Source organism: Jaculus jaculus, chromosome X (genome assembly GCF_020740685.1).
Source record: "Jaculus jaculus isolate mJacJac1 chromosome X, mJacJac1.mat.Y.cur, whole genome shotgun sequence".
Lineage (NCBI taxonomy): Eukaryota > Metazoa > Chordata > Mammalia > Rodentia > Dipodidae > Jaculus > Jaculus jaculus.
The window spans coordinates 55,134,053-55,155,555 of NC_059125.1; the positions used below are offsets into that span (position 1 = coordinate 55,134,053).

At 41.0% G+C, this 21,503-nt stretch overlaps 1 protein-coding gene across 2 annotated transcripts in view; it reads left to right on the forward strand.

Annotated features, from left to right (window-relative positions):
• Positions 1–21,503, forward strand: part of Fam120c (family with sequence similarity 120C) — a 117,352-nt gene that overhangs the window by 15,988 nt on the left and 79,861 nt on the right. For both annotated transcript variants that reach the window (XM_045140145.1, XM_045140146.1), the window contains exon 2: positions 19,798–20,044. In XM_045140145.1, coding sequence (XP_044996080.1) covers positions 19,798–20,044 — 247 coding nt within the window. The remainder of the gene's footprint in view (positions 1–19,797; positions 20,045–21,503) is intronic.

A 21,503-nucleotide genomic window follows, 5' to 3' on the forward strand; every position in this document is an offset into this window, starting at 1 on the left:
TGTTATGAAATTCTTTCCTATGTTCCCATGATCAAGATTGTCTTCCTTCTTCATCTGGCTGTAGGATTCCTTTTAGTATCTTCTTTAAGATTGGTTTGGTGCTCATGACTTGTTTTGGTTTGGGCTTGTCTTGGGAGGTCTTATTTCTCCAGTTTTAAAAGATAATGTTGCTAAATATAATAATCTTGTTTACTTACAGAGCTTGAAATATGTCTTTTTTTTATTTTTCGAGGTAGGGTCTCACACTAGTCCAGGCTGACCTAGAACTCACTATGCAGTCTCAGGGTGGCCTTGAACTCACAGCGATCCACCTACCTCTGCCTCCCGAGTGGCTTTTAGGAATCTCTGCTGAGAGGCCTGATGTTATTCTCATGTGTTTGCCTTTCTTTCAAAGTGAATTGGCATTTGTCTCTCACAGGTTTTTAAAAAAATATTTTATTTATTTATTAGAGAGAGAGAGTGTGTGGTGAGGGAGGGGGAAACACCTGGAGGAGGAAGAGGAGAGGGAGGGGCAAGGGGAGAAGGAGGAAGAGGAGGGAAGGTGTGGAGGGGAAAGGGAAGAGGGATGGGGGAGGGAAAAAGGGAGCAAGGTATCTCCCCAGCTCTCACTGTCTTTGGCAAGTAGAGTTTAAAAATATTGTGTGTGTGTGTGTGTGTGTGTGTGTGTGTGTGTGTACAACTTCTATACTTACAACAAACCATGGTATTTCCCTCCCCTTCCCCACTTTCCCCTTCATAACTCTGCTCTCCATCATATCCCCTCCCTTTCTCCATTAGTCTCTCTCTTAATTTGCTGTCATCATCTTTTTCTCCTATTATGAGGGTCTTGTGTAGGTATGCTAGGCACTGCGAGGTCTTGAATATTGAGGCCAATTTCTGTCCAGACAGATGTATGTAAGGAGTGGTATCCTTCCTTTGGCTTTTACATTCTTTCTTCCATCTCTTCAGCAATGGACCTTGAACCTTGGAGGGTGTGAAATGTTTCAGTGCTAGACCTTCCTCTGTCCCTTCTTCTTAGCACTATGTTGCCTTTGGGGTCATCCCACTGGTCATTGCTATCTGAAAAGAGAAGTTTCTCTAACCAGAAGTGAGAGGAGCATTAATATATGAGTATGGGCATTAAGTGTAGTGCTTTCAGGGCAATTTGGTTAGAGTAATATATGCATTTAGCCAGACAAGAGCAGGCTTTATACCCCTAAGGCTCCATGACCTCCCCTGCCATAGGCTTTTGATTAGGTTTTCAGTACTAGGCATGAAATCCCTCTTTATGATTTCTTCTCATCTATTGGTTTTTGGTTTGCCTTGTTCTTCTTTTTCCAAGGTCTTAAGGTGAAGCATTAAATCGTTTACTTGTGAACTCTCTAATTTCTTTTATTTATTTATTTATTTATTTACTTGAGAGCGACAGACAGAGAGAGAGAATGGGCGCGCCAGGGCTTCCAGCCTCTGCAAACGAACTCCAGACGCGTGCGCCCCCTTGTGCATCTGGCTAACGTGGGACCTGGGGAACCGAGCCTTGAACCAGGGTCCTTAGGCTTCACAGGCAAGCACTTAACCGCTAAGCCATCTCTCCAGCCCCTCTCTAATTTCTTAACATAGGCACTTAGAGCTATAAATTTCCCTCTTAGGACTGCCTTCATTGTGTCCCAAAGGTTTTGATATGTTGTATTGTCATCATCATTCGATTCTATGAATTTATTGATTTCCTTTCTGACTTCTTCAATGACCCATTGATCATTCAATACTGTACTGTTTAGTCTCCATGAATTTCTGTATGCTCTGTAGCTTGTTTTGTTGCTGATTTGCAGTTCAATCCCATTGTGGTCAGATAGAATAGAAGGGATTATATCCAGTTTCCTATATTTATGGAGATCTGCTTTCTGTCCTAATATATGGTCTATTTTAGAGAATGTTCCATGTGATACTGAGAAAAATGTATATTCTGCATGCAGCATTTGGATGGAATGTTCTGTAGATACCTGTTAGGTCCATTTGTTCCATGACATCATTTAATTCAGATGACTCTGTTAGTTTTTGCTGGGATAACCTGTCAATTGATGAGATTGGGGAGTTGAAGTCTCCCACAACAATTGGGTTTGATGTTATCTGTGACCTTAAGTCTAATAGTGTTTGTTTGATGAAACTGGGATCCCCCATGTTAAGTGCATATATGTTTAAGTTTGTAATGTCCTCCTGTTGGAGTGTTCCTTTAACCAGTATAAAAGGACTTTCTTTATTTTTCCTCACTAATGTTGGTTTGAAGTCTATCCTGTCAGATATTAGGATTGCCCCCCCCCCCCCCCCCCCCGCTTGTTTTCTAGGCCCATTTGCTTAAAATACCATTTTCCATCCTTCACCTTAAGGAAGTGTCTTTTATTGAAAGATGAGTTTTCTGGAGGCAACAAATGGCAGGCTCCTGCCTTTTAATCCAGTCTGCAAGCCTATGTCTTTTGGATGGTGTGTTGAAACCATTGATATTAAGAGTTATTATTGAAGGGTATGGATTTATTCTTGCCATTCTTTTTATTTTGTAGTGTTTTCCCTTTACTCGTTGTTTTAACTGTTATTTGAGTGTGGTTTATTTTTTCCTATTTCCTCCTGTGTGTTTTGCTTTCTCTTTGGCATTAAGAATTTCTTCAAGTATTTTTTGTAGAGCTGGTTTAGTTGTCATAAATTCCTTTAGCCTGTGTTTATTGTGGAATGCCCTTATTTCTCCATCAATTTGGATAGATAGCTTTGCAGGATAAAGTAATCTTGGTTAACATTTTTATCTTTCAGAATTTGGAATACATCATTCCAAGCCCTTCTGGCTTTTAAAGTTTGAGTTGAGTAATCTGCTGGGATCCTGATGGGCTTGCCTTTGTAGGTGATTTGCTTTTTCTGTCTAATTGTTTTCAATATATTTTCTTTGGTTTGTGTGTTTAGTAGTTTAATTATAACATGGCGAGGACAGGTTCTTTCCAGGTTTTGTCTGTTTGGTGTTCTAAAAGTTTCTTGTATCTGCATTGACATTTCTTTCCCAATTTGGGGAAAATTTTCTTCTATGATTTTGTTGAAAATACCTACTAAGCCTCTGGATTAAAATTCTTCTCCTTCTGTTATACCCTGAATTCTTATGTTTGATCTTTTCATAGTATCCTGGATATCTTGAAATTCCCATTAATACCTTGCTATTAGCTTGTCTTTCTCTTTGTTGGAGTGTATTAGATCTTCCACCTGGTCTTCTAGTTTAGATATTCTGTTCTCTCCTTCACCCATTCCACTGTTGAAACTTTCCACAGTGTTTTTTTTTTTTTTTTTTAATTTCATTGACTGTATTCTTCAGAGCTAGGACTTCAGCCTGATTTTTCTTCAGTATTTCTACTTCTTTACTCATGTCTTGTAATGACCTCTTTATTTCATTAAGCTGGTTTCCTGTGTTCTCTTTCAAGAGTTTGTTTTCTTCTTTAATTCCTTTGTTTTCTTCTTTGATTCCCTTTAATTCTTCTCTGATTTCGTTGAGCATAGAGCCCATTATTTTCCTGAAATCTTTGTCAGGCATTCCATGTAAAATAGTCTCATTGATGATCATTTTTGATGGATTTATAGTTTTTGGTGGGTCAGCATTTTCTTGTTTTTTTTTTTTTTTTTGAGTTTCTTGTATTATATTGCAGCTACTGAATTGATTTGCTGCTTGGGTTTTCTACTTATCTTCAGTGTTCCCAGATGTGGCAATCCACCTGTATATACCCAAAGGATATGAGTTCAAAGTGCCAGGTGTAGCTCTTGCCCCCCAATCAAGCTGCAGAAGTAATCCTAGGTGTTGAGTTTGCTTGCTAAGCAAGTATTCTAGTAGACTAGGTGGAATAATTTACTGGCAAATGCTAAACTTTAGCTGAGTAATATACACAATCAGTAAAAACCAACACAAATTATGCAATTGTGTGGATTAAAATAAACAGGCAGTCTGAGAAAGATTTCAAAAGAATGATTATAAATATGCTCAAAGAAATCAAAAAGGAATCAAAGAAGTCACAGGAAACTGATTTCATGAAATAAGGAGCTCAATAAAAGACATGAATAAGGAAATAGACGTAATAAAGAACAACCAGTCAGAAATACTACCAGTGAAAAACAGTCAAATAAAAAACTTTGTAGAAAATCTCACCAGTAGAATTGATAAAGGTGAGAAAAGACTATCTTTTAAACTAGAAGACCAGGTGGCAGATGTAATACATTCCAACAAAGAGAAAGACAAGTTTATAGGAAAGTATGAATTGGAATTTCAAGATATTTAGGACACTAGTAAAAGGTCAAACATAAGGATTCAGGGTATTGTAGAAGGAGAAAAATTTCACTTCAAAGGTATAGTAGGCGTTTTCAACAAAATCATAGAAGAAAACTTTCCCCAAATTTGGAAAGAGATGCTAATGCAGATACAGGAAGCCTTTAGAACACCCAAACAGTCAAAACCTGGAAAGAACCTCTCCTTGCCATAATTAAACTACCAAACACACAAACCAAAGAAAATATATTGAAAGCACTTAGAGAGAAAAATCAAGTTGCATACAAAGGCAAGCCCATAAGGATAATAGCAGATTACTCAACTCAAACTTTAAAAGCCAGAAGGGCTTAGAATGATGTATTCCAAGTTCTGAAAGATAACAACTGTCAACCAAGATTACTTTATCCTGAAAAGCTATCCATTCAAATAGATGGAGAAATAAGGACATTCCATGACAAAAGCAGGGTAAAGGAATATTTGAAGACAAAACCAGCTCTACAGAAAAATACTTGAAAGTATCCTCTATACTGAAGAGAAAGAAAAGCATACATATAAGGAATCTGGAAAAAACAAACCATATTCAAATGCTAGTTAATACAAGAGAGCAAAGGTAAAACTGGAAGAACTACAAAACAAGAAAAATGGTAAGAATAAATACACACCATTCAATATCTCTTAGTATCAGTGGCCTCAGTGCCCCAACCAAAAGACATAGGTTTGCAGATTGGGTTAAAAAGCAGAATCTGGGCTGGAGAGATGGCTTAGCAGTTAAGTGCTTGCCTGTGAAGCCTAAGGACCCCGGTTTGAGGCTTGATTCCCCAGGACTCATGTTAGCCATATGTACAAGGGGGCGCACACATCTGAAGTTCATTTGCAGTGGCTGGAGGCCCTGGCGTGCCCATTCTCTCCCCCCACATCTGCCTCTTTTTGTCTGTCTGTCACTCTCAAATAAATAAATAAACAAAAATAATTTAAAAAAGCAGAATCCTTCAATTTGTTTTCTCCAAGAAACTCACCTTTCTACAAAGGATGGACACTATCTCAGGGTGAAAGGGTGGAAAATGGTGTTTCAAGCAAATGGGCCTAGAAAACAAGCAGAGGTCACTATCCTAAAATCTGACAGGGTAGACTTCAGACCAACATTAGTTAGGAAAGATAAGGAAGGTCACTTTACACCTTTTGTTTTGCTTTGTTTTTGTGGGAGGACTTTTGAGATAGGGTCTTGCTCTAGTCCAGGCTGACTTGGAATTCACTATATAGTCTCATTTTGTTCTCAAGCCCACAGCAATCCTCCTACCTCTGCCTACTGAGTGCTGGGTTGAAAGGCTTATGCCATCATACCCAACTGTTTATTTTGCTTACTTTTTGTTTAAAGTCGATTTTTTCAGAAATCAGTACAGCCACTGCTGCCTGTTTCTTGTTTCCATTTGCTTGGAATATCTTTTTCCATCCTTCCTGAGAGTCAACTGGTGTTTATCTTTAATTGTAAGGTAGGTTTCTTGTAGACAGCAAATGGATGGGTCCAACTTTCTGATCTAGCCTGTTAACCTGTGTCTTTTGATTGGATAGTTGATCCCATTAATGTTCAGAGTTATAATTGTGAGGTGTGAGTTAATCCATGTCATGTTGAAGGTTTTGTGGAGTTTGGTATTTTCTTAGTCTTTGCACATTTTTCTGTCCATTCTAGTTTGTTTTTTTTTTTTTTTTTCTGTGCTCATGTGCATGTTGGTTCCTCTCCTGGGTGTGGAGTGTTCCATTCTGTATTCTTTGTAGGGCTGGCTTACTGCTCATGTAATTATACAGCTGGTTTATATAGCGAACAGTTTTTCTTTCACCTTCTGTTGTTGTGAGAGTAATTTTTCTAGGTACAGTAGTTTGTGTTAGCAGCCATGGTCATTTAGTTTTTGAGATACTCCATTTCCAAGCTTTTATGGCTTTAATAGTTTCTACTGAAAAATATAAGATAATTCTGGTGGGCTTACCTTTGTATTTTAATAAGCTGTTTTTCTTTTACAGCTTTTGGTATTCTCACCTTGGTTTTTTTTTTTTTTTTTTTTTGTATGTGTGTGTGTTTAGTGTTTTGAATATTATTTGATGTGTGGTGTTTCTTCTGTGGTCTTGTCTTTTTGGTGTTCTGTATACCTCCTGTACTTGGATTGGTCTGTCTTTTGTAAGGCCAGGAATTTTTTTTTCCCTGAGGTAGGGTCTCGCTGTAGCCCAGGTTGACCTGGAATTTACTATGTAGTCTCAGGGTGGCCTTGAACTCATAGCAATCCTCCTACCTCTACCTCCTGAGTGCTGGAGTTCAAGGCATGCACCACCACACCCAGCAGGCTAGGAAACTTTTATTCAGTATTTTTGCTTAAGATATTCTCTATGCCCTTGGCCTTTATTTCTTCTCCTTCCTATATGCCTATGATCCAAATATTTGGTCTTTTTGAAGTGTCCTGAAGCCCATTCATGTTCTGGTCATACATTCTTTGAACTTGACAGTGATTTTGGATTCCTAGTCTAATGTCCAATTCTTCTGTCTTGTCCACGAGTTCTGAAATTCTATCCTCCATGTGATATATTCTGTTGGTGAGGCTTTCTGGAGAACCTTTATTTATTTGTTTGAGAGAGAGAGGAAAAAAATGGGTACACCAGGGTATGTAGCCGCTGCAAACAAACTCCAGACACATGTGCCACCCTGTGCACCTAGCTTATGTAGGTACTGGGAAATCGAATCTGGGTCCTCAGGCTTCACAGGCTAAGTGCCTTAACCCCTAAGCCATTTCTCCAGTCCCTCTTGGAAGCCTTTTAAATGGGTTGTTGCAATTTTGTTTTCTGTTACGGTTTTCTTCAGCATTTCCATGTGTTGCTTACATTTCATTTCTTGTTTTGACCATTTTATTGTCTCTTGGAGTTCATTCCTCATTTTGACATGTCCTAGTTAAGTTTATTCTATTGGTCTATGAGCTCATTTATTTGTCAGTTCTTCTCAAATTTCTTCAACCTTCTGTTGATCTCTTTTTTTATTGCCTTCAATTTCATTAAGTTGTTTGTGGAATACTGTTTCCTGATTCTCTTTGGTTTCCTTCAGCCATTGATTGTATTGTTCTAGTTGATTATCTTCCATGTTCTTCATACATCCTATGCGTTTTTTCTGTTACCTTTCTTTCATTTAATTGAACCAACCTTTGGTTTGTAATTTGAATTCTTTTTGCCAGTTTTCTTCCATTTCCTTCAGCCATTCTTGGAGTTCCTGTTTGATTTCTCTTTGTCCAGTTTCTTCCCATTCAACTATATATTTGTTCATGGTCTCGTTAAATTCGAAGATGCTTATTATTTGATTTTGGGCTTATATGCCTTCAGTTTCCTCTATGGTTTTATTGGAGGCTTCCATTGTCGAACTAGGTAATCATAGTAGGGTTCCCTTTTTCTGGGTGTCATGTATTATTTGCTTTGTGTCAAGGAATGTCTATCTCAAGATCAGTTGTCTTAGTCAAGATGCAGCAGTAGGGTTGGAGAGATGGCTTAGTGGTTAAGCGCTTGCCTGAGAAGCCTAAGGATCCCGGTACAAGGCTCAATTCCCCAGGACCCACGTTAGCCAGATGCACAAGGGGGCGCACGCATCTGGAGTTCGTTTGCTGTGGCTGGAGCCCCTGGCATGCCCATTCTCTCTCTCTCTCTCCCTCTCTCTCTCTGCCTCTTTCTCTCTCTGTCTGTCACTCTCAAATAAATAAATAAAAATGATAAACAAAAAAAAATTTAAAAAAGATGCAGTAGTAGCAGCTCTTATATAGCATGTGTTGTGTGGCCTGGTCTGAATTGGTCAACGTGGGTGCAGGATTGAAGACTGTCCATTAGGTTGGAGTGAGTGCACTTGAGCCTGAGCAGGATCTACTTTGTGTCTGCCAACTCTCTGCAAATATGGATAAGATCTTAGAATGCTTGTCTTAACCACTGTACAAGCCGGGCACTTTTCTTCCAGTCTTATTCACTGTCTTGACTTTTTGGAATAACATTAGCTCCAAGCTTCTCCTGGTGGCTGGGGCCAGTACACAGTTGCCCTCTGCTTCTGCCCTTCTTCAGTTAAATTTTTGAGGGGAAGGCCATGTAAGGTGGTGGGTATGAGAAGTAGAATACAAGGAACACAAGTTGGTTGGCTGCTACCTGCTGACCTTCACCTGGTTTGTTCTCTCCCAGACAGCTGCCCTGAAATGTAGTCCTGGTGTTTAACTCCATCTCACAGTGGTGCAAGGCTCTGCACACAGCTTACCTAATGGTTTGTCACCACACCCAGCTATTTATTTATTTGAGAAAGAATGGGTGCATCAGAGCCTCCAGCCACTGCAAATGAACTCCAGAAGCACGTGCCACCTTGTACATCTGGCTTATGTCGGTACTAGGGAATGGAACCTGTGCCCTTTAACTGCTAAGCCATCTCTCCAGCCCTGTACTTTTTTTTGTTTTGTTTTTGTTTTTCAAGGTAGGGTTTCATTCTAGCCCAAGCTGACCTGGAATTCACTATGTAGTCTCAGGGTAGCCTTGAACTCACCATGATCCTCCTACCTCTTCCTCCCGAGTGCTGGAATTAAAGCCATGTGCCACCATGCCTGGCCAGCCCTATACTTTTTTTGTTATTGTTGTTGTTTTCCAGGTACAGTTTCACTCCAGCCCTATACTTTTTAAAAAATATATTTTATTTATTTATTTGAGAGAGAGAAAGAGGGAGGGAGGGAGAGAATGGGTATGCCAGAACCTCCAGCCACTACAAACGAACTCTAGATGCATGCGACCTCTTGTGTATCTGGCTTATGTGGGTCCTGGAGAATCAAACTGGGATCCTTTGGCTTTGCAGGCAAACACCTTAACCACTGCCCCCTGTACTTTTTTTTTTTTTAATTGGGACATTTAACTTTAAATTTTTTTGTTTATTTTATTTATTTGAGAGTGACAGACAGAGAGAAAAAGAGGCAGATAGAGAGAGAGAGAGAGAGAATGGCCGCACCAGGGCCTCCAACCACTGCAAACGAACTTCAGACACGTGTGTCCCCTTGTGCATCTGGCTAACGTGGGTCCTGGGGAATCGAGCCTCGAACTGGGGTCCTTAGATTCACAGGCAAGCGCTTAACCAGTAAGCCATCTCTCCAGCCCGGGACATTTAACTTTTTATTGACAGCTTCAATAAATACAGACAATATACCATGATCATAAATCCCCTCCAACCGTCCTGCCTTTTCCTCTTTTTAAGGTCCCTCTCCATTGAATTTCTTCATTCCAACCATTCTCTTCTATTTTGATGTCATCTTTGTTTCTCTTCTTTATGCAGGTCTTTGTGTAGATAGCATCAGCCACTATGATATCATGAATTTCTAGGCCACTTTGTGTCTGGAAGACAGTATTGGAAGCACTCTTCCCTTCCTTTGGCTTTTACGTACTTTCCACCACCTCTTCCTCAGTGGTCTCTGAGCCTTGGAGGGTGTGGTAGAGATGTCTTACTTAGTCCTGAACACTCTACTGTCATTTCTCTCAGCACTTTGGTGAGTTTTGCCTCACCCTAGTGGTCACTGCCACTGAAAAATAGAAACTTGTCTAATCAAAAGTGAGAGTATGCTGTGTGGTGGCTCACGCCTTTAATCCCAGTACTCAGGAGGCAGAGGTAGGAGGATCATTGTGAGTTCGAGACCACCCTGAGAATGCAGAGTGAATTCTAGGTCAGCCTGAGCTAGAGTGAGACCCTACCCCAAAACAAACAAAAAGAAGTGAGAGTAGCATTAATGTATGGGCATAAACATAAGTATGGAGAGGGTGGTTTGGTGGGTATAGTGTATCCATTTAGCAAGACAACAGTAGAAGTTTCCCCCTGGAGCTTATGCCCTCCCTAGCCATTGCTTTGGATTAGGTTTTCTGTACCGGCAGGAATCTGTTGATGACTTCTCCCCCAACAGTCTACATATGTCTTTTCCTCATCATGACAGCTAGTTAACAGGGAGGAGGCATCCAGCTCAGCTCCAGCTTGATTTCCTAGTGTACTTCAGCCAAGCATGTTGAGACTAGCAATAGGTCTTACCATCTAGTTCTGGTGAACAACTAAGCGCCTTCGCAATAACCTGTAATATTTTGGGGGCAGTAGGGGCCTCCCTGACCAACAACTCATTGAAATGTATCCCATCCCTGGCATCAACTATTTTCAAATAACAACCTATGACTTCTGCAACATTATCTACCTCCACAGTATACTTATGCCCAAACTGTTCTCTTTTATAAACATATATATTATTAGGTAGTTGCTGGGCATGGTGACACATGCCTTTAATCCCAGCACTGGGGAGGCAGAGGTAAGAGAATTGCCGTGAGTTCGGGGCCACCCTGAGACTACATAGTTAATTCTAGGACAGCCTGGGCCAGATGGAGACCCTACTTTGAAAAACAAAATTAAACAAATAAATAGATAAATAAAATATTATTAGCTAGTGATGAAGAAGGTTTTTATATGTCTTATTCATAACATCTTATATTTTGATTAACTCTACCCCTACCTCTCCTTTGTCCCCTCCCCTGACCCAGCATTCTCCTGCCTATCTTCACATTATCTGCTGTGCCCTCGCCTTAAGCCCTCCCCTCCTCCTTCCCTCGTGGCCCCTTTCTAGCTTCCTGGCCTCTAATACTGTTTTTTTTAATAACTCATGTACACATATTTTTGATATGCGCACACGAATGGTCACACCAGAGCTTCTGGCCGCTGCAAACGAATTCCAGATCTGTGTAACCTTGTGCATCTGGCTTACATGGGTATTGGAGAATCAAACCTGGGTCCTGATGCTTCTTCACACACAGGCAAATGTTTTAACCACTAAGCCATCTCTTCATCCCCTCTACTACTGACACTTATGCCAACTCACATGCAAATCTAAACATTTGATGGGTTGGAGAGATGACTCAGCAATTAAGGGGTGCTTTCTTGCAAAGCTAAACATTTGAAGGTAAGTTCTACACGTTACAGAGAACATGTGGTATTTGACTATTTTTAGCCTAGGTTACCTTATTTATTTATTTATTGGTTACCTTATTTAATATAATCTTTTCTAGATCTATTTGGGAGGTTTTTGTTTGTTTTTCGAGGTAGGGTCTCACTCTCGCCAAGGCTGACCTGGAAGTCACTATGTCATCTCAAAGTGGCCTCAAACTCACATTGATCCTCCTAATTTTGCCTCCTGAATGCTGGGATTAAAGGCATGTGCCACCAGGCCAAGCTCTATTTGGGAGATTTTTTTTTTTATTATTCCTTCAATCTCATTACTTGTTATAGAACTGTTTTAATTATTGATCTCATCTTGTTTTAATTTTCTTTGATCTTGTACATCTGGAAATTCACCTCTTAGTCTTCATTTTCTTTTTTTAAGTTTTTAAATTTATTTTTATTTGAGATGGGGGGGAGCACACCAGGGCCTCCAGCCACTGCAAACGAACTCCACATGCATGTTCCACCTTGTGTATCTGGCTTATGTGGGACCTGGGGATTGAACCTAGGTCTGTAGGCTTCTCAGGGAAGTGCCTTAAGTGTTAAGCCACCTCTCTAGCCAGTCTTTATTTTCTTTTTTGGTTTTTGGAGGCAGGGTTTCACTCTAGCTCAGGCTGACCTGGAATTGACTATGTAGTCTCAGGGTGGCATTGAATGCATGGAGATCCTCTTAACTCTGCCTCCTGAGTGTTAAGATTAAAGGCATGTGCCACCATGCACAGCTTATTTATTTTGGTTTTTTGAGGTAGGGTCTCACTCTAGCCCAGGCTGACCTGGAATTCACTACGTAATCTCAGGGTGGCCTCAAACTCACGTTGATCCTTCTGCCTCTGCCTCTATGGTACTAAGAATTCTTGGTGGGGATATATTGCTTTGGTTTTCTTGAGTTGCTTTTTACATTGGGATTTGCCCATCTGGAGATGTTTCATTGGCCAAGAATTCCAGAACTCACACATGTTAACAGCCAGGTCAGAGGTGGGGCACACAGAGCAAGCGAGGGTGGGAGGGTGGACTCATATATCCGTAGGGGAGGGAAGCACATAGGGCAGGACACAGAGTCACACATGGTAGGAACTGCAGTGTGATGAGTGTGAAAAGACATGCGCAGTGGCATGACGTGGGTTCATCTAAGGAGAACGGGGGAGGGGCACACCGAGCAAAATGTCAGCAGCAGTGGTCTGGCATGCCTGGACGAGCAGAGGGGCACAGGTCCAGAGGTTGTAGGGGAGCACAGGATTCACTGGCAGTGATGTGGCATAACAGGGTGCCTGTGAAGAGGAAGCAGGAGGGGGTACAGAGTGGGAGGGTGCTGGGAGTGGTGGATCACCCACACTAGTGTAGCCACAACTGAATGAACCTGAAGAGAAAACGTTTCATATTGCTTGTTCAAAATTCAAAAACATGACTACAGCTCTTCTCTACAGTATTCTCAGGTTGGATTTAGGAAACCTGTCTTTTGAAGCAGAAACATTTTCTAAGCACCTAAAGCTGTTTGCTATATCACTCATCAAGATTTACTTTGGACCAGAAAAATCAGAATGAATCAGATCAGGAACTCCTAATTAACATGTTGATTAATACTAAATAGAGTTGAGCACTTTGATGAATTATTAGGTGTTATTAATGAAATCTACTCTTATTATGTGGAGGTTGATTGGCTTAGTTTAAGGAGTAGTACTAAAGATATTTAAAAAGTAACATTTTTGGTATCCAGAGACTAATCAGCACAGCTGTAAAAACTGAAATGAAATATTTGCCTTGTGTGATTGACTTTACAACTCATATAAATGTTTCAAATAAAAGCAGATTTCTTCATAAATACTTTTACAAATATATGGCTGTATTTGCTTATTTCTTAACAAATTATGCCTTTGGGAAGCTGATTTAGCAAGAGAGTAACTGGCTAACTTTCTTTTGCTGAAATTGGTTCAAATAAGTGATGGCTTGAATTACATTTACACAATTAATTGTGTTGTGGTTTTGAATTTCAGAAAATTCTCTCTGACGTATTTTGTTAAAATGAATAAATATTGTTTAATATTGTTTAAAATAATAATAAATATTGTTTAAGAATAAATATTGTTTAATATCAATGTTCCTACTGTGAATGAAGACCTACAGAATATTCATTTGTCATGTTATGACAGTGAAAATGTAACATGATGTCATTCAATACCAGAATTGTATAAACCTGGGGGGGGTACTTACCCCTAAATATAAAAACACTATTTTTTTTGTTTTGATTTTTCGAGGTAGGGTCTCACTCTAGCCTAGGCTGACCTGGAATTCACTATGGAGTCTCAGGGTGGCCTCGAACTCACGGCAATCATCCTACCTCTGCCTCCTGAGTGCTGGGATTAAAGGCGTGCACCACCCCTCCGGGCTTATAAAAACACTATTTTAAACGTCCTTGGAAATATCTGCATTTCTAAATAACTCTTTTTTTTGTTATGAAGTGGGGTCAGATTAATCATTCCTAGTAAAAGGAAACAAGATTAAGTACTGTTCTTCAAGATACTGGTTGAGCACTGACCTACTAAGCATGTAACCCTGGTTTCCATCCCCAAGACACACACACACACACACACACACACACACACAGAGAGAGAGACAGAGAGAGAGAGAGAGAGAGAGAGAGAGAGAAGAGAGAGAGAGAGAGACATAAAAACATAAGTCCTAGGTGGAGAGGTGGCAGAAAGAATGTAAGAAACAAAGGGAAGGGTAGGACTCCTTACAATGTCCTCCTCCAGACACAAAATGGCCTGGATATCCATGACCTCACAGTGCCTGGCACTACCTACACGAGACCATCATAATAGGAGGAAAAGATCATGACATCAAAATAAAAGAGAAATTGATTGAGAGGAAGAAGGAGATATGATGGAGAATGAAGTTTCAAAGGGGAAAGTGGGGGAAGGGAGGGCATTGCCATGGCCTATTGTTTATAATCATGGAAGTTGTTAATAAAAAATAATAATTAAAAAAAAACTAGCCAGACATGGTGGCACACGCCTTTAATCCCAGCACTCGGGAGGCAGAGGTAGGAGGATCGCCGTGAGTTTGAGGCCACCCTGAGACTAAATAGTGAATTCCAGGTCAGCCTGGCTCGAGTGAGACCCTACCTCGAAAAACAAAAAACAAACAAACAAACAAAAAAAACCCACATCAAATCTAGTGGCATCTCAGCATTCATAAGCATCAGGCTTCTAATTCCAAGTTAAAGGAGGATATATATATATTTTTAAATGTAATGATCCCGCTGAGCCTGTTTGTCATCTCAGCACTTAGGAGGCTGAAGCAGGTGGATCCCCATGGGTTGAAGGCCAGTCTTGGCTACATTATTGAGTTGAGAATAGCCTGAGCTATGTACAGATAAAGACCTTGTCTCAAGATGGCTCAGTGATTAAGAGCACCTACTAGGCCTAAAACACTGCTTTGCGTTCAGTCCTCAAGACACTCTGCCCCAGTTCCATACAGGAGCAGAGACTGGATCATTGCTAAAGATTATGAAAATCAGCAAGCTCTGGGGTTCAGTAAGACACTCCAAGAAAGAATGGACAGGACAGCAATGGAGCAGGACAACTGACATTCTGCTCCCACCCCTGCAGGCAAGTGTACCTACACTCAAACAAACAAACAACAGCAACAACAAAAGATGTATCTTTTTAGGGCCTAGAGAGTAGGCTTAGTGGTTAAAAGGAGCTTGCTTGCAGAGCCTGGAAGCCCTGGTTCAGATACCCAGTACCCACATAAAACTAGATGCATAACGTGGTGCACACATCTGGAGTTCTTTTTCCAGTGGCAGGAGGCACTGGTGTGCCCATTACCTTTCTCCCTGCTTGCAAGTAAATATATAAATTTTAATTAAAGATAGATCTTTTTAATAACCTATAAAATGGTTTTGTTTTCAAAAAGAGAGGGAGAGAGAAAATGGGTGTGCCAGGGCTCCAGATGCTGCAAATGAACATGACTCTTAAGAGGGCACTGGAGGAATCAAACCCAGGTCGTTAGGCTTTGAAGGCAAGTGCCCTAACTGAGCCATTTTCCCAGCCCAATATATCTTTTTAAAAAAATAGTCTTGGGCTGGAGAGATGGCTTAGCAGTTAAGCGCTTGTCTGTGAAGCCTAAGGACCCTGGTTCAAAACTCAATTCTCCAGGACCCACATAAGTCAGGTGCACAAGGGGGTGCACCCGTCTGTAGTTCGTTTGCAGTGGCTGGAGGCCCTGGAGCGTCCATTCTCTCTCTCTCTTTCTCTCTCTCTGCCTCTTTCTCTGTCAGTTGCTCTCAAATAAATAAAAATGGACAAAAAATAGTCTTGTTACATAGCCCAGGATGGCCTTGAACTTACTCTTCATCCTAGGACCAGTCTGGCCTCAAAATTGAGCGACTCAGCCGGGCGTGGTGGTGCATGCCTTTAATCCCAGCACTCGGGAGGCAGAGGTAGGAGGATCACCGAGAGTTCAAGGCCATCCTGAGACTACATAGTGAATTCCAGGTCAGCCTGAGCCAGAGTGAAACCCTACCTCGAAAAACAAAAAACAAAAAAAAAAAAAAAATTGAGCGACTCCTCATGCCTCAGCCTTCCAAGTGCTGGGATTAGAGGTGTATGCTACATGCCCACTTTAGATATGCTTTAAATTGCCTAGTCCAGTGTCTGTCTTAAGAGAGCAGTCACTACCACCTTGGCTCCTTGAACACCAAGATTTTATCTTTGTTCACTGCCTTATCACCACACCTAGATAAGTGCCCGAGGTAGTAAATACTGTTGAAAACTTGAGTCAGTTCATTTTCTGTCAGCTCCCCCCAAGTATTCTATGTACTAGAGATACAAGAATGAACAGAAAAAGATTTTTAAAGTTCCACTCAAGGCTTGGCAAGTAGCTCAGCGTTAGAGTGCACGTAGTATGTTCAAGGCTCTTAGTTTATTCTCCTGCACCACAAACTCCATCTAGGGTTTTCAGAACTTACAACCCACTGTTGAACATTCCTTGAGTTTTGCTGGCATTGTTGTCTTATATAAGCAGAAGGGTCAACATGTAGTTGGAGTTAGTTTCCAGGTGGGTTGATCCTAAGGCCCTTTAAGCAGAATCCAAGGCCCCTGTGTGGCAGCCCGCTGCTCAGGATGAGCTGTGCTATGTATTCAGTCCACCATCCTCCAGAAGTTTGGAAAATTACATTAGGCAGGTATATTTCTCCTGAGGTTCTTCATGTTTATGACCTCAGGCAGCCTCTTTAGCAGCTGTACTGAGTATGTTGGGTAGATTGGTATTGTGTGGATCAAGAAGGATTGGGTCATTTCTTTCTTTTCTCCCCCCCTCAGGTAGGGTCTCACTCTAGCTCAGCCTCTCCTGGAATTCACTATGGAGTCTCAGGGTGGCCTTGAACTCATAGTGATCCTCCTCCCTCTGCCTACCAAGGAGTGCTGGGTGATTTCTTTTGATCAGATCACAGGAACAGTTGAAAATCTGAGCAGCTTCTTTATCTTCAGTGTTTACAGTCACACTTGAGTTTCTTCAATGTACCTACTGCTGAGATGCCATTTTCTGTAACATTAACATTTTCTTTGACCTTAGAATCTGCAAATTGAGTAATTCTCACAAGCAGTAGAAGTGCTTCTGTACAAAGAAGATGATAGTTATTTCCACCACATGGTGCCATAACCCTCAGGCCATATGCTTACTGCTTGCCTGATTTCCTGGCTGCTGTCACATACATATTAGAACATTGACCTTAAGAAATATTCTGCATACTTAAATGTTGGACTCCAGTGTCTTATGACATCATCAAAGATACACAATTCCCATTGTCTGCCTGCCAAAGCCTATGTGGATAATTAAGTTGACAATTAATAGAAGCAATTGTTAAAAGCGTGGGAATACTTTCCTTGTAGTTTCTAACTATTGCGTATAAACTGTCTGGCATTTAAAAATATTTTATTATTTATTTATTTGGGGGGGTGTGTGTCCCCTTGTGCATCTGGCTTATGTGGGTACAGGGGATTAAACGTGGGTCCTTTGGTTTTGCAGGCAAGCACCTTAGCCACTAAGTCATATCTCCAGCCCCCTGTCTGGCATTAGAAAATATATTTATTTACTTCGTTAGAAATAGAAAGAGGCAGATAGAGAAAGAGAGAGAATGAGCGTGCCAGGGCCTTCAGCCATTCCAAACAAACTCCAGACACAAGTGCCACCCTATGCATGTGGCTTACATGGGTACTGGGGAACCGAACCTGGGTCCTTTGGCTTTGCAGGCAAGCACCTTAACTGCTAAGCCATCTCTCTAGCCCCTGTCTGGCATTTTGATCTGAATATAAGCATTATCATCTTTGTCCTTTTAAAAAGTTATTTCAGTTTTCACAGGTAGGGTCTCACTCTAGTCCAGGCTGACCTGGAGTTCACTACGTAGTCTCAGGCAGTCTCAAACTCATAGCGATCCTCCTACCTCTACCTCCTGAGGGCTGGGATTAAAGCATGTGCCACTATGGCCAGCTTCATCTTTTTTTTTTTTTTTTTTTTTTTTTTTTAATTTTTATTAACATTTTCCATGATTATAAAATATATCCCATGGTAATTCCCTCCCTCCCCACCCCCACACTTTCCCGTTTGAAATTCCATTCTCAATCATATTACTTTTTTTTTTTTTTTTTTTTTTTTTTGCGCTAGCCCAGGCTGACCTGGAATTCACTACATAATCTCAGGGTGGCCTCGAACTCGTGATATTCCTCCTAGCTTTAAGTGCTGGGATTAAAGGTGTATGCCACCATGTCATCTGTGTCACTATGCACCAGGTCTGTCTTATGTGAGAGCCAGAAATAAAGTCTCTGGAGTCAAGGAACTTAGTCTGGTGGAACCAGTGTTCAGATAACTTTGGTGTGCTTCAAGTGCAGTGAAAGAGGTATGTCCAGGAAGTGCTGTCCAGGATCTTGTACCCAGTACAGTAGAAGTGGGGATTCAGGAGTTTGATCAGCCCAAGTTTTAACCCTGTCTGCCACTCACTCATTATGCAGCTAACCTCTTTAAGTCTTAGTTTCCCCATTTTTTAAAATTTATTTATTTGAGAGTGACAGACAGAGAAACAGGCAGAGAGAGAGAATGGGCGCGTCAGGGCCTCCAGCCACTGCAAATGAGCTCCAGAGGCGTGCGCCCCCTTGTGCATCTGGCTAACGTGGGTCCTGGGGTGTTGAGCCTCGAACTGGGGTCCTTAGGCTTCACAGGCAGGTGTTTAACCACTAAGCCATCTCTCCAGCCCTCCCCGTTTGTTTTTCAAGGTAGGATCTCAGTCTAGCCCAGGCTGACCTGGAATTCATTACATAGTCTCAGGGTGGCCTCAAACTCAAGGTGATCCTCCTATCTCTGATTCCGGATGCTGGGATTAAAGGCATGGGCCACCATGCCCGGCTAGTTTCCTCATTTTTAAAAACATTTTTATTTAATTATTATTTGAGAGAGAAAGAGACAAATAGAGAGCAAGAGAATGGGCGCGCTAGGAACTCCAGCCACTGCAAACGAACTCCAGATACATGTGACACCTTGTGCTTCTGGTTTATGTGGGTCCTGAGGAATTGAACTGGGGTCCTTTGGCTTTGTAGGCAAGCACATTAGTCGCTAAGCCATCTCTCTAACCCATTTCCCCTTTTTAAAATGGGGAGAAGTTTCTGAACTCTGTCTGTTGGAAGTATCCTATGTTGATTCCCTGTGGTGAGCCCTGTTGAAAGGTTCCCTTCTCCAGAAGGACCTACTTCCAAGTACCCTGTGGGTTTGTTCCTTAAGGTGTTTCTAAGGGAATAAAAATGAGAACTTAAACAAGAAAGAGAAAAACTTATGTTTTTTTCCCCTCTATTTCCATGTCTAAATGTTTTCATTCATATATACCTTGCCATGGTTGTTCTAATAGGATAATGTAGGTAGAATATGCATGGCACATAGATACTGAGCAACAAATAACCATATTAGTATCTTTCCAAAGTCATCACTGTTGTTATTTGAAATAAAGATTTAAGAAATATAAAGTGTGGGCTGGAGAGATGGCTTAGTGGTTAAGCACTTGCCTGTGAAGCCTAAGGACCCCGGTTCGAGGCTCAACTCCCTAGGACCCACATTAGCCAGATGCACAAGGGGGAGCACGCGTCTGGAGCTCATTTGCAGTGGCTGGAGGCCCTGGCGTGCCCATTCTCTTTCTTTCTGCCTCTTTCTCTGTCTGTTGCTCTCAAATAAATAAATAAAAATTAAAAAAGAGAAATATAAAGTGTGTTAATTTCAATATTCAGATTTTAAATATTCTCACATCACGTTTCATGAAAGACAAACAAAGACTGGCTGAGTGATCACATGTACAATGCTATCTGCACTTACAGGTATAATAAAATTCTAGGCTGGTAGAGGGGTATGTTCTTTTTAAACAGTGAATCGGTCGCAAATAATTGTAAACTTTGCCATATTACAAATTTAGTTGCTAACCTTCCTGAATTCAAACAAGATATAGATTATTTTCTGTAGCATAATATGTTCTCTTTTTCTTCTTTTTTAGGTCTTTCAGAGCCTTGAAGACCACCATTTGGAAGTGGTAGCTTTTTTTAGGGAAAATGGCTTCCATGGCCTTCTTGCCCATGACTCCGAGTATGCTCTCTATAATATTCCTTCTTACTACAGTTCCCATGCTCTGAAGCTGAGCTGGAATGGGAAGAACCTTACTACCAACCAGTTCCTCATGCAGGAAGTAGCGAAGCAGCTGGGCTTGAAGCGGATGAATTTTCCTATATTTGCTGCACTACTAGGTAGGTAGTCCAAAGAGATAGTCCAGCGATTGGCTACGTTTCCTCTTACTTTGTTAAATTATGAAAACTAGTCATTATTGGATTTGTCTTTTTTAAAAGTCCTCATACCAAACACTGCTGTGGAAGAACCAGCAGGCATTTGACCTCTTTGTAGACTGTTATAAAACTTCAATATGAGCGAGGCGTGCTGGAACACGCCTTTAATCCCAGCGCTTGGGAGGCAGAAGTAGGATTGCTGTGAGTTTGAGGATGCTCTGAGACTTCCAAGTTAGCCTGAGCTGGAGTGAGACCCAAAAACAAAACAAAACAAAACAAAAAAATTCAATATGTTTGATGAAATGTAGGGTACTCCAGACTATGGTTTGATTTCTCCTAAATCTTTTCTTTTGTTACTTTTTATGTATTATATGCTGAATACTGTCTTAGGCTAAATGTTTCCCTGTTCCTAGACAACTTTGTTTTTCTACTTAGACTATTAGCATTCACTTATCAATATCTAGATTTAGATGATCTCTTTGTTGCTTTTTTGCTGTCCATGATGAAAATTTCAAGCAACATGTAGCAAAATTGAAGTTTTCAGTGAAAACCCTATATCCACCACGTGTATTCTACCATTAACATTTTATTGTACTTGCTTTTTCTTTTTTATATGATATATTTTAATTTTTTGTTCATTTTTATTTATTTACTTGAGAGCAACAGAGAGAGAAAGAGGCAGATAAAGAGAGAGAGAGAATGGGTGTGCCAGGGCCTCCAGCCACTACAAACGAACTCCAGATGTGTGCGCCCCCTTGTGCATCTGGCTAACGTGGGTCCTGGGGAATCGAGCCTCAACCTGGGGTCCTTAGTTTCACAGGCAAGCGCTTAACCACTAAGCCATCTCTCCAGCCCTGTGCTTGCTTTTTCATATCTATCCCTCCATCCATAAATGTACCCTTTTCTTTTTTCTTTTATTTATTTTACTTTTATTGTTGGAATTCCCTATGTACCCTCAGGGTGGCCTCGAACTCATGGAGATGATCCTACCTCTGCCTGCCAAGTGCTGGGATTAAAGGTGTGTGCCACCATGCCTCACTCATATTGAAGTTTTATAACAGTTGGACTTCTTTTTATTGTTTTATTATTATTGTTGTTATTATTTTGTTTTTTTGAGGTAGAGGCTCACTCTAGCCCAGGCTGACCTGAAATTCACTATGTAGTCTCAGGGTGGCCTCAAACTCATGGTGATCCTCCTACCTCTGTCTCCCGAGTGCTGGTTTATTGTTTTTTTTTTATTTGAATTTTTGTTTTTTGTTTATTTATTTATTTGAAAGTGACAGAGAAAGAGGCAAAGAGAGAGAGAGAGAGAGAATGGGCACGCCAGGGCCTCCAGCCACTGCAAACAAACTCCAGATGCATGTGCCCCCTTGTGCATATGGCATGGGTCCTGGGGAATCGAGCCTTGAACCGGGGTCTGGGG